At 43.6% G+C, this 13,322-nt stretch overlaps 1 protein-coding gene across 1 annotated transcript in view; it reads left to right on the forward strand.

Moving 5' to 3' along the window:
- Positions 1-12,976: 12,976 nt before the first annotated feature.
- LOC146591795 (uncharacterized) overlaps positions 12,977-13,322 on the forward strand; it is a 2,577-nt gene continuing 2,231 nt past the window's right edge. The window contains exon 1 of the mRNA XM_085312183.1: positions 12,977-13,078. Coding sequence (XP_085168309.1) covers positions 12,977-13,078 — 102 coding nt within the window. The remainder of the gene's footprint in view (positions 13,079-13,322) is intronic.

Consider the following 13,322-nt stretch of genomic DNA (forward strand, 5'->3'; position numbering starts at 1 on the left):
GGGAGGAGGTGCGCGGCCGTGGGGGCGGGGTCGCGGCCGTTGGGGCGGGGCGGGAGGAGGTGCGCGGCCGTTGGGGCTGTGAGGTGGCGGCGGGGCCCGCGGCCCTGTGGGGCTGGCGTGATGCTGCTGTCTAGCGCCGGTGCCCTACATGGCCGCAGCGCCGGGCAGGCAGTGACTCAGGTGGCCCGGCGCGTGCCCGGGAGAGCGGGAGCTGCGGCGGGCAGGTCCTGGGCCCGTGATGAAAGTGCTCCGCCATTTTACACGGGGCGAGAATGCTTGAGGTTGGGGTGGGAGGATTTCCTCTCGGCCCAAAGCTGTGTAAGCTCCTTGTAGAGGCAGCAGCATAGTTTAGCTAGAAACGAACTACGAGTGTGGGCCGCCCTCAGGCTCTCACATGTCAAGCACCCTCTGTGCCAGCAGCTGTGCTGTGTGACCAGTGCATCAGCAGTGCGGGGGCTGTTGGCCACGCCAAGTCGTAGGTGCCCCAGGAGGGACCAAAGCTGTAGGGCCTGCTGCAGGCGGTGTCGCTGTTTCAGGTCACCCAGTGACTGATGCATGCATGACCTCATGCAATTAGGGAAGGATGCTGCTGGAGGCTGCCACCATTAACAGGTAGAGCAAGGCCAAGTCACTTCCTTCCTGTGGTCTGCTCCCAGGGACCTCTCTGCCCTCTGTGGCATACAGTCACCCTGTCTTGTGCCTTGTGGTGTTCTGGAGATACTGTTGTGCCAGTCACATGGTCAGGAAGTTGGCTGTCCTGGAATCATAGAATCAGTAAGGTTGGAAGGGACCTCTGGAGATCATCTAGTCCAACCTCCCCCCTCAGCAGGGTCACCTAGAGCGTGTTAGACAGGGTTGCATCCAGGCAGGCCTTGAGTATCTCCAGAGAAGGAGACTCCACAACCTCTCTGGGCAACCTRTGCCAGGGCTCTGTCACTCTCACAGGGAAGAAATTCCCCCTCACGTTCAGGCGGAACTTCCTGTGCTTCAATTTCTGCCCATTGCCTCCTGTCCTGTCACATGGGACAACTGGAAAGAGTTTGTCCCCGTCCCCTTGACACCCTCCCTTTGGGTGCTTACACACATTGATAAGATCCCCCCTCACTCTTCCTCAGGCTGAAGAGGCCCAGCTCTTGCAGCTGTTCCTCACAGGGCARGTGCTSCAGCCCTCTGATCATCCTTGTAGCCCTACRCTGGACTCTCTCTAGTAGTGGAGGAACTGGGTCTACTCCTAAACGAGGAGGTTAAGAATTGGAACTAATAACAATCATGAAATTTGGGGGGTGAGGAGGACACAAAACTTGGAGTGATTTTTTTCAGCTTAATTCTTTATAAATAAACCACACCAATCTGTTTTAGAGATAGGGAAAAACCTGACAATTACCACGAATCTAGTTTGAAATGCACTGTCTTTTCCAGCATGCCTGCCTCCTTCCTCAGCTATTTACATTTGCCTTAATTACATAGGCCACTTTTAGGCCATTGCTAGTCTGATACATTCACCTCAACTCGAGGTCAACAATACTGAAGTTAAACAACTGGTGCTCTCTTGTGGTGGAAATGATGAACGACAAATTAGAGAAGGCAGGTGAAGTTGAAAAGCAGGCCCAAGGGAAGTGCTAGTGCCATGGGCCCTAGGAAAATGTGCAGGAGTGCCTTTGGCACAAATGTGCACAGCCCACCTGGTCTGTGCTCAAAGAAACAGTTTTTAGGGGATTTCAGTTAGCACATTCAGGGGGTGGGAGGGAAGGGCACGGGAGAAGGATTTTTTCCCCCCATCAACCTGGCCCCTTTCAAAAAAAAAAAAAAAAAGAAATGCACTTCCCATGCTGTGATACCAGGTAGAAACTTGTCTTGTACTGGGCTGTAAGAACTGAAATGGGGAGGGAGTGAAGCAGCCTGGAGATCCTGGAGATCKCTGTCACTGCGGCCAAAGCACAGACATCGTGCGCTTCCACTGCAGCAGCGATAACAGCGATTTTTTCATAGGAGCTCTTAGGACAGGGCCCCAGAGGATGTGTGGGAATGTAACATGAAAGCAAGGAATGTCTTAAATGTTTTAAATTGGGTACAGCTACATAAGCTAGTTTGGTATAAGAAGCAATGTCTTTAAAAAGATAAAAAGTACAAGAAAAGTGAAATCAGTGGCTTACAGCAATTAACCCAGTAAATAAGTGTGTGAACTGAATACATGGATAAGCTATAAAGATGAGATATAGCTTTTGGTTGCCAGGCTAAAATATATGGGTAAGGATAGTTCTATGTAAATTAATTTGCAGTGTGTTTATGAGATTTAACTGGTTACAATGCATATTGAGATCTATGCTTCATACCAAATAAATTATTTGAACTACTTCTGGTTTAAACAAAAGGGGAAACACACACACCTGTAACAACATTCTTATTTCTATTATTTAGAATTTTGCACAAACCTTCATCTTTATACTTGCATTTGTATGTAAATGTAAAGTATATGCAAAGAAACGGGGTGTGGAAGGCAGGGCATGGGCAGGGCAGTGGGGAGCCCCACTGCTGCGGCCCCAGTGCCTACTGCGCTCGCTGTAGCAGAATCTCACGCCGAGGGTAAGCGRCTCACTCTGTAAAAATGCTGGTGGAGAGGAGGCTCCCTAGCAGGCAGCTCGGTGAGGTCAGAGATGATGTCATCCTTCCTTTCGCACCTCAGTAACGCCTGCTGATACTGTGTCATGTAGGGAGAGGAGGCGGAGCTGCCTTCCTCATTTTTCTCTTTCACAAACAATATTTGATTGACCTTTTTATTGACAGTCAGAGACATTCTTCCTAGTCTGTTAGAGCATGGTCACAAAACCAGGTGCCGTAGCACGTGGCACACGGGAAGGGGYGGTGTGTGTGGTGCCTGACAGTGCTCCCGGTTGCTGGACACGGCTAGCTCCACTAGCCCTGCGCGTCTCAGTGACCTAGGACTTGGGAGTGGATTGGTTAATGAAGACAGCTCCTGGTTCAGGCATTTTAGGGGGTGGACTTACAGTGGCCCCCTCCCCAATCCATGGCAATGTCTTTGACCTGCCTTTAAAAGGCTATTTTTCTTGACAGAGACAGGAGACTTTGGAGTACACCAGAAAGGTGAACATAATTCCAGTTTTCATAATTTAAGGCCAGAATTCCCAAAGCATCATTTAGCCTGGCCATCACAGGCCATTAAATCTTACTTGGTTTCTCTCCGTTAAGTTCAGTAACTTCCACTTACTTAAAGCATACTTTTCAGGGGGAGGATTTGAACTTATTTTGAAGATCTCAAAAGACAGAGAATCCTCTTCAATAATTACTTCTGTTGTCTCTCTTGCTGTTTCTTAGGTGGTGTTAGTATGTGCCTTACAATTTATTTGGGGGAGTCAATTTCCAGGCTCCATCTGGAAAGCTTTTTTTTCCATCATACTGAATATATACCTTCATGTCTTGGATCAGGTTAAGTGCTTCTGCGGCCTCAGCACTGGAATTGTTGTTTTTTGTTTTTTGTTTTTTTTTTTTGTCAGTGAATTGCATTTATTGGCAAGTATAATCTTAGAAATTACAAATCCCAAACACAGTTTTATGTGGAGTACCAAAAAATGCAGAACCAATTTACTTCAAGTTTATAGGAAATAAACTGTTTCTGCATGCTGTGCTTCACCAACCATAACTATGAACTTTTCTGCTTTTTCCTTTCCTGTTCTCTTCACCAGAGTCACAAGTGACTGAATTAAGATCTGGCATGCTGTTGCGAGTTGGCAGCTCTCAATAGCAGGCCACGTATCATGGCTTACTGCAGGCATACAGCTCAATCAGCCCTGACCATACTTATTAGAGGTCAAATTCTGATTTACCGATTGGAACATGTATTTTTGTGTGACAGGATTAAAGCAACTTTGTGTTCTCCCTTAGGCCTTTCCTATGCTAGATTACATGCAAATATTGGTAGCGAACAATCAGCATAGCTGACATGATGATGATAGAGCTGTGTACATGTTTGAAGTACATGAGCTAATTTAGCTTTACCCCTGCTTCAGGCTACACTGATTGTTGAGTCTATTTTTATAGTAGTAAAGGCTGTAGGAAATTGAGGGAAATCATAATCTTAAAGAAAGCGAGGAAGAAAAAATGTGCGCTCTCTTATAGTTGCACACAAAGATTTATCTTTCACTTGTGTCATTTGGTTTAGTTTTCAAATTCAGATTGGTAATTAAAACCATGAGTATTCTTTAAGAATTKAAGTCTGAAATAGATGTCATAACGAGATCAACAGGTAAAGTTAGTACTAATCATATAGTAACATGAAAATGAAGGGTGCGTAATTTCCTTCAAGATTTCAAAGACGAGTACATCAGTTTAAAAAAATAAATCACTGAGGTTGTGTCTGTAGGATCCCCAAGTTTCCATAATGAGTAGGTATGTAAACTGAGATGGGTTAGTTCAGTTGAAAACAATAAACTGGACCCATGCCTTCTTTCTGTCTAATCCCCGAGACGTATCTGGCTCATTTCACACATTGTAGAAGTATGTCACTCTTTTCATTTTTCAAATACTGAAGTTGCCTGTTGTAGTTAATGGCATAGAAAACTCGTCCCCCCTCCAATTTAGAAATGTTTGCTATCTCTAACTTAGAGATATTGACTATCTCACTTTCTTCTGGAAGTACAAAGGGTATTTGCCAGGTAGTCTGCCTCCTTTGTTTTGTGTTCTTGGTAGATGCCAGAGACTAGATAGAGACATGTTAGCTGTTCTGTGTCTTTTAAAATTCTTGGAAAAAAAAAAAAAAAAAGGAAAGAAAGAAAGAAAGAAAAAGAACAGCTAAATCTAATCCAGACCAAGCCTTCACTGTGTGAGTCATCTAGTTGGAGTCAGTGATGTGACTTGTGTAAACAGCAACTTTCCATATAAATAAGGATTAAAGGATTGGGCTCCTTTTAGGAAATCACTTGGGAATGAACTGCATACAGTTTTAAACTGGATTTGAAGCTGGTATGAAAGAGATGAGATGTATTCAGTGAAAGTTACCTAAGGAGATGGAACTACCAATTAAACGTTTTTTTTCCTCAGAGTTAAAAGATATAGTGTTATTATAAACTTACAGCAAACAATGCCTGATTCCTAATTTGACTTGCAACTGAATTAGAAAACAGTTCCTTTAATGTTTTTAAATTTTCTAATGGGGAGTTGTAAATCATTTCTGTTTGAATTCGAGTTAGAAGTTATTTCTGTTTGAAGCTTAAGACTAGAGAAATGAAACAAGAGTATGGTTTTACAAAATATTTTATGTTACAGTTCCACAAACATGACAGTATTAAAGTTAATGGTCAAGATTTTCATGACTAGAATGCCAAATTCACATGCTTGCAAAGTAAATCTTTTTAAAAGAGCAATGAGAATTGCATAAGATGAACAAAGGAGCATATTAATTCTGCGCATTGTTGTAATGGACAACTCTTTTTGACTTGGAAATGAATAAATCTTCTCACATACCCCTAACATATCCTTCTCATAGGTGAATTGATTCCATGAATGTTTGATAAAGCTAGTTCTTTACAGTCACGTTTTGAGTAATTCAAGCCTTGGAAATTGTTAGCTCTAAAGACCTCAAACTTTCTTTTTTCTTTCTTTTTTTTTTTTTAGTTTTTGCAAAGATGAAGAAGTAAGTAATACCTATAAGCTGTAAAACTGAATTTATCATTGATTTTACTACAAATTCAGTTTGTTTACTGTAGAGATGAATTTATGTCAAAGGTCCATACTATCACTATGGTTTCCTACTATTAAAAAGCAAAAGAAAGATGAAACAGACTTTTATGTCATGATGCACTTCAACCAACATTGCATTAATAAACCCTTGTATTTAGACAGTACAAAAGCTCATTGGTTGGAAGCCCAGGTTGCAAAAGAGCTTCAGTTTTGATCACAGTTGTGCTTTTTACAGATCTATAGTTGGCCTTACTGATGTCTGTTGGAAGTCAGTAACTTCAGCCCCACAAAAAAATATTTTGTGAACATCTCTGATGGTTTTCTTTTAACATGTGAGATGGTTTTAAAAAAAAAGTGAAACAGAAATAATTAGCATTCATTTGAAATCTCAGCGTACAAAGGTTGGATTTATGCTATAAGTGACTAAATTTTTTAAAAGGTGAATGGTCAAAAGAATATATTATGTCTTTGGGGAGGCTAATTAATAATGCTAGCCAACAAACCTGCCTTGTCAGGATAAATTATGTCTGACTAGGCAGCCTTGTTGATATTGGTTATGCTGGAAAGGTCTACGTAATTTAGACTTTCAGAAACTATTAAAGACGGATTGGGGGCCCATGACTGCATGCCAGTATCCTCCAGTGGTTAATCTATACATTAAGTGGTTAAAATGGGCCAAAGGAGTAAGATTCCGATAAACCATCAGCATTTTGATGCCTTGTTACCTACTTTAACCACTTGATGACAGTGCTTGTGTACTTAAATACATAACTTTCTGATATCACTTCTTGATTTTTTTCCAAAGGAATTCCTAACTTTTCCTTTCTGCTTCCTATTTTAAAAGATGCTGCCTTAGATTGCCAAGTTCTTACATGAATGGTAATAAACACGGGAGAGGATAGTGTTGGGAAAGAGGAAAGGTTTCCAGTTACTGCACCATTCTTGGGGTCTGCTGGGACCAACTAATGCATTTTTAACATGATTCTCAGTTAAGGAAAAAGTCATGTCAATTGACACAATTTTCTAGCTCTTTTTTTTTTCTCCTATGGGCCTGGAATAGGAATCTTATGAGCAGAAAACTGGCTGCATTACAAAAAGCCTGCACAGATTCAGTAAAAAGTGGGGTCACTAGCAGATGGGTGAGATGGGTGGGAAGCACTTCCAGTACAACCACATGGGTGGGGATGTTGTTTGGGAGGCGGGAAGGAGTAGAACTGACAAGGGAGGTTAGAGCGATAGTTCTGTGAACAGGGAGGAGAAGACTCCAGACAACCTGTCTCCAGTCCCAGCAGAATAGCCTTAAGGCCAAATTCACTGGTCTTTAGGTGACTGGTTATCGTAATCAAGTTTGGCAGACTAGGATGTTGTGATTTGTAGTATTTCTATGGTATCACGAGTGTGTTTGCATGCTAGCAGCACAAAAAAGATACAGATATACAAAAAAGATATGTCCTAAAATATCTGCAGTTCAGAGGTCTGGTCCTCTAAGGTGCTAAGAGTCCACAACTGCTTCTCGAGCTGATCAGTCGTCGGGCATTTGCCAGTTACACAAACAGCAGAAATGTGGGTGACAGAGATTCTGTTACACAGGAAAAGGAGATACCATGAGGGTGATGGTGGGGAGCACAAGGGAAAGGCCTACAGTAAAATAATGCACACTGTGTACCTGACCATAAGGGGGCTTAAAATACTGCTGCAGCAAAATGAAACAGTACTGATTTCAGTGGTGCTGGAGCAAGTGAGGACCTGCCAGACTGAACTGTACCCAGTAATGCTCTGGAGGCCCAGCCTGGATTTGGGGAAGAAAATGCTCAAGAAACAGTGATGTTTGTTGTGGCAAGATTTTAGTGAAGAGAGGAAGTTTGGTACTGCACAGATCACTGCACAGATTTTCTACTTCCAGTTCAGAGGAGTATGTGAATTTTGGTAACTTACACAATAGGCATATTACAAGTGGTGATCCTTCTCCAGCCCATACAGTACTGATGAGGACTTTGCAGAGCTGTCCTGCTCTGTGACAGTCTTTGCAGGCTGAGGCTGAGCCTGACCAAACTCTAGGTCATTGTTTTGTGCAAGGTGTGTCTGACCCACAGAAGAGACCTCTCCGCTAACACAAGAGACACTGTATTACATACTAGCAGGAGCACTAATCACTATCTTCTCAGCAAGCCTGTAGCTCTCCTTCCTCTATATGCTAAGATTTTTTTTTTCCATAGCCCATCAGAGAAATGAACGGTTTAGGCTGGGCTGGGCTACCTTTTAATACAACAACTTTGCAAGCATTTTGGCTTCCATTTCCTCCCCTGTCAAATTTTCTTTGAAAATTGAAGCAGTTTTCCCTTTGAAAGGGATGAAAATTTCAAGGTTGTCACACGACCCAAAAGTTCAGCAATAGGCAGCATGATGAGGGAACAAGTAGTGAACCATTTTCAGGTTCAGACAACGTGACCATTGTGACTCAGGAATGAGACCTTGGGGTTTGAGAAATAATTTAATGAAAATGCCAACTCAGTGATGGTCAAAATATGAAACTAATATTAGGAGTTATTAGGAAAGAAATGGAGAACAGAACAGTAACAGAACCAGCATGGTTCGTTTACATCCTAGAAACCAAGAGTCATTCTGACCTTTCTTTCTCAGGAACGACACAACAAAACTGGAAAAAGCTCTGAAAAGAGCAACATGAATGAAGAAAGGCATGGAACGAGTGCCACAGGGTGAGTAACTGTGGATCAGCTACCCTGAGTAACTTAGGAATCTTCAGTCTAGGTAGCTGAGGTAGCTGAGGGAAGAAAGTGTTGGAGATGGATCGAATAATGGACAGCTTGGAGACTCCACAACCAGGGTAGGTTGTTTCCAAGTTCTTGTGTTGGAGGCAACAAGCACCAAATATGTCTAAATGACAATATGATAAGAGCAAATAAAAAGTTTTTTTTTTCATGATTCTATGAAGCCGTGGAAGTCCTAATCAGAGGATGCTTTGGAAGTTAAAATTTTACATTGATTCAAAAAGAAGCTGGATAAGTTCACAAAATAGAAGCCTATTGTGTTTTCTTTATATAGAGAAACTCTCATCCACCTCAGGAACTCTGAGCTGAAAATGACAGCAAGAGTACTAAGGGAAAGGCAGCATTATATGGCTGACTGAGCTGGTTACACATACATATCTTCCCTGACAGGTATGCATTTTTGGTCACTGCTGGAGAGTGAAATATCAGGCTAGCCAGACAGTTTGGTCTTAGTACGGCCATTTTTACGTGGTTAACCTCCTTTCAATTATTGACAAGATTCAGATTTCAGTACTGTGAATTATTCTAAGGGATAAATATAAGAAAAATTTAAATGTGAGATTTTTCAAAAGTTATGTGAAATTGGCTTAATGCCTTTCTCCTTGACTTTAATAGGAACTGAGTTAAAGCAACCCTGGTATTTTTTTACAGTTTATGCTAATGTTTTTTGTTCTAGTTTGCTCTCATACGTCTTATTAAGTCTAATGTTGTTTCCTCCCACCATTTACCATGAACGAAGGTACAACAATGCTCTGGCATAATATTTTTACTAGAAGGAAGAGCTCAGTGGTGCAAGTGGCGACTCTCTTGGGCTAGTTTTGGACTGGGGAATGAATGCTCTCAGGTTTATAAGTTTCACCCCTCGTTGTTCCAGCTGCAAAATGTGTCACCATGCTGCTTGTACAGACAGACACATCATGGAAGTGTGTATATGTAGTGACTGAACCCCTTTCAAAACAAGGTACACCACTCACTGCAGATGCTCCCTCCTCTGAAGAGCAGGTGAGGGCACAAACATATCTTGGCTCTTCATGTTCTTTAGTGCACTCCTAGGGGGACATTTGCCTCTGACAGGATTGTGCAGAAATCTTTTTAGAAGAGAAGCTATGGTCTCTTGAATTGTACAGACTTACACTCAAACATGAAATCTCTTTGCAAGTCTCTGGGGTTGTTTTGTGGTGTTTTTATTTCAGTAATGTAAGGGTTGTCTTTTACTGCCAAGCTCCTAATTAAAGCAGTGTTGACTGGTAAGTAATGGGCTGCAAAAGGTGTACCAAAAGATAATTGAAGATGCACTTTAGATAAGCAGGGCAAGAGCATCCTTTTTATGAGGTGTAAATGTCTGAAGACCAACTAGTGAAATTGATCTGGCCTCCTCCAGGATGAAAGTTCTGCTTAAACATCAATAGCACTATACTGCCCTAGAAAATGTTTGATGTCTGGAGGGCCACACTTCTCCGAAGAATCCCCAGGCAGGCGCCAGGGAACAGGGCCCAGGTGGCACTGAGGATTCGTCGTGCCTCTCCCTCAAGCATCTTTCTGGCGCCTTCCTTGCATCTCCTAATGCTAAGGCAGCTCAGGAGGGAGAGAGGAGAGGAGCTGCTGGTGCCCTGATCTGGATCAGGATCGATATAAACCTTTTCCACAGCCATTCTAAAGAGCGCTATAACTAGTCCTTCTCTAGCAACTTTGGTGTCTCTCCTAAATGTCCTTTGCATACATGGCCTTAATTTTTGCTCTATTTTCAGCATTCTCCCTGTGTGATTTGGATTCCTCTGTAGATGCCCTTATACCCTGACTCTAACATAAAGGGGCATTGGCAGAAGACCGAGCAGGTTCCACATTCTGACTTTATTGAAACCCAGGGCAAAAATGCCATAATTTCAGTTGGAGCCTGAGGAGGATCTATAGATCAAATAAATGTTGCTTTTATTAGGCATACTGCTTTCAGGGGTATTCCTGCTTCTTTTTCTCACACTTGTCCTATTCCCCTCTTTCAATTCTGTTGGCATCTGTTTTAGAGTGTGTTGTGAAATGAATAAAAATACAGCAAAAAAATAAAAAAGAAAAAGAAAGACTATTATTCCCGATTCAGTTTAGAGGAGGGATGGGGAGGCTCACAAACAGTTCTTTTCATTACGATCGCATGCAACAGCAAGATACCAAAGGATTATATGGGCAGCAAGAGCTGGTCAGTGGTGTTGCCTGTATCAGGGTATGACCAAAGTGCAGCTGTAGCAGAAATTATCTCTTACGTTAAGCCAAGTCCATATGTCGCGGGAGGAGGGGGAGGCAGAGATTGCCATCGTGTTTCCTGGAATCTCGCTTAAAAACAAAACTCACAATCTAAGTCTCTATCAATTAGCATTGCAAAGAAAATCTCTGAAAATGAAGGGTGTAAAGAGGCTGCCTGGCAGAGTGCCTGAAACAATAACTCTGGGAAGTGTGAACTGCTCTCTCCATAGTCAGAGGATGTTAACAAAAGCCTCCTCTGTTCGACCTAACTAGTAGTGATGGACCAAGTAGTGGCAAGTTGGTGCAAGCCCGAAAGGTTGTCCTCTGCTGACTCCTCCCTCTCTCTTCTGCACTGGCTGTAGGGCGTATAGGCCTGTGGTGGTGGGGTGCTCCTTTCAAGACCAACATTGCAGGCTGTCTGCAGGGTTAGCTTTGTAGCTGTTCCTACGAGATCATGGATTTAGACTTTCTTTTCTGCCATGATTATTGGAAATCCAGAAAGCAAAATAACAGTATTTGTTGCAGCCTTACCATATGTTTGTGGTTCTTTGTAACTCTTTCCCTGTGGCCAAACCGATGAGTTCTCCTGGTATCCTGCAAGCGGGGGTTATCCTTGTTCCAGTTCACTGTGTACCCCATGCACAGCCGTCCTGGAACTGGAAAGAGGTGGGAAGCTCAGGGTGAAATTTCAAACTTTCTTGGGCCAGTTTAAATCATTTGTCCAAGTCCTTTTTCCCCTTGCCTCAGTGCATCCCTACCCCATGCTGGTGCTTGAACTAAGCTCCTTCAAAATTAACTTGCTCTCCTTCTCACCCCTCACCTACCCCAAGAAAAAGTGATCAGGTTTTGGAAGGAATAGCTTAATTAGTTGGCTCCTTTTTCTAGTCAAGCATGCCCTGGAGATGGCACATGGGAGGGCGCAGGACCATGTGTGAAGGCATATGGAGGCTTAAGGCTGGAGGGATTGCACCCCAAGTGCTTTGAATTCCATAGAAAGAGTAGCTGAAGTTGGATGTGCTATAAAAATTGTCACAAAACTATTCCACCAAGCTTTATGCATTTGCTTATTGTGTCTGACCCTTAAACCACCCCTGCCTATATATATATACACAAACATTAAGATCGGACCAAAGCTCAAGGCCTAACAGCACACACTCATGGTATTTAGCATCTCTTGCCACCTGGCTGCACCTTTCCCCCTTCTTCTCCCACACCCAAATTCTTGGCCATATACAAATTTTATTGTTTACATGGAAAGGAGAATCTCTGAACCATCCTGGAATTMTGAGGGAGAAGAGGAATCTCGTGGGGTGCATTTGTGCTGTGGCAGTCCTGGCTTATGGGGATGGTAGGGTTGACGTATGGAGAGAAGTAGTAAGGAATTGTTTAAAGGTGTTGTTCCCAGATGTTTTGGATTACTGTCATCACTCAGGACTTCTCGCAGCCATCACATACACCTCTACTTGAAAACAATGTTTAGGTAAAGTGGTTTCTGAGGGTGTTTAGCTAGTCTCACATACAGACGTTAAGAGCTACAAAACAAATCTGGACTACTAGACTCACASGGGATGACTGTCACACCTGGAACGGCATTCATTTTTGTTGTGAACCACTATGGTGTTGTGTATAACGTTAAAACTTTTGCCCAGTTGAACCCAAAGGTAACCGCAAGGGTCATGGATCACGCAACAATTCCTGCAGAATGTAAATATTAYACAGTAGCTCCCAGACTTCATCCCTGTACCCTTTAACTTCAGTGCAAGCTGGAGCAGGTCCCAAGGCTGACAAATGTTTGGGGACATGTTGAGACAAAAGACACATGAAGTAATGATGCCATCGGTCTTGAACACCTCCAGTGATAGCCTTTAATGACCTCATCTGACAAATTATTACATTAGCTAATTGATTTGCGGCTGTTCTAATCCTTTTCTAACATCTAATCCTTTTAGGCATTACCACTCTTGCTCCCTGTAAGTCCTTATGTTACTCTTGGCTCTCTAAGTAATACTTCTGGCCTCTCTTTTGGATTAATACTTTGGTCATGATCTCGCCTTGGACTGAAAGCAGGCGGCTTGCTTGTTTTGTACGTGACTTAGGTGTGCAGAGCYGTCTGCATTAAAAGTAAGGAAAAAAGGAGCATGTGGAAAAGGTTGTGCTGCGTTCTTCAGCACACGCTCCAAGGGAAACTTCTCCAAGCCCCTGCGGAGCGCACCGGAGCGCGGCCCTGGCCATTAGCACCAGCGGTGATTTTTGCCGCCATGTGTAGTACAGCTGCTTTATTAGTAACAGAATTCCCGCTGATGGGAATAGGAGTGGAGCTGCCTGGTCAGGTTGGAAAGGCAAKGAATTGTTCCGGTGGGGTAAGAGGCGGATGGTTTCCCTTCGAGGGAAGGGGCGAGCTGAGGCGCCCCGTARCCCTCTGCTAGTGAGGGCCCTCCCCGCGGAGCGGGGTGCGCGGGCTTTTCGGGGCGCTCCCGAGGGGGGCCCGGCCACGGTTGGAAAGCACGGGGGGCCCTTCCAGGGCCGCGCAGACACAACTCCGTTAACGCCGGCCGCCGCTGTGGGGGCGAAGAGCCCCCCGAGGGGCGAGCGGGGCCGCGGGGG

This window comes from Rhea americana, unplaced genomic scaffold (assembly GCF_003343005.1).
Source record: "Rhea americana isolate MKP2758 unplaced genomic scaffold, rheAme1 scaffold_36, whole genome shotgun sequence".
Taxonomy (NCBI): Eukaryota; Metazoa; Chordata; class Aves; order Rheiformes; family Rheidae; genus Rhea; species Rhea americana.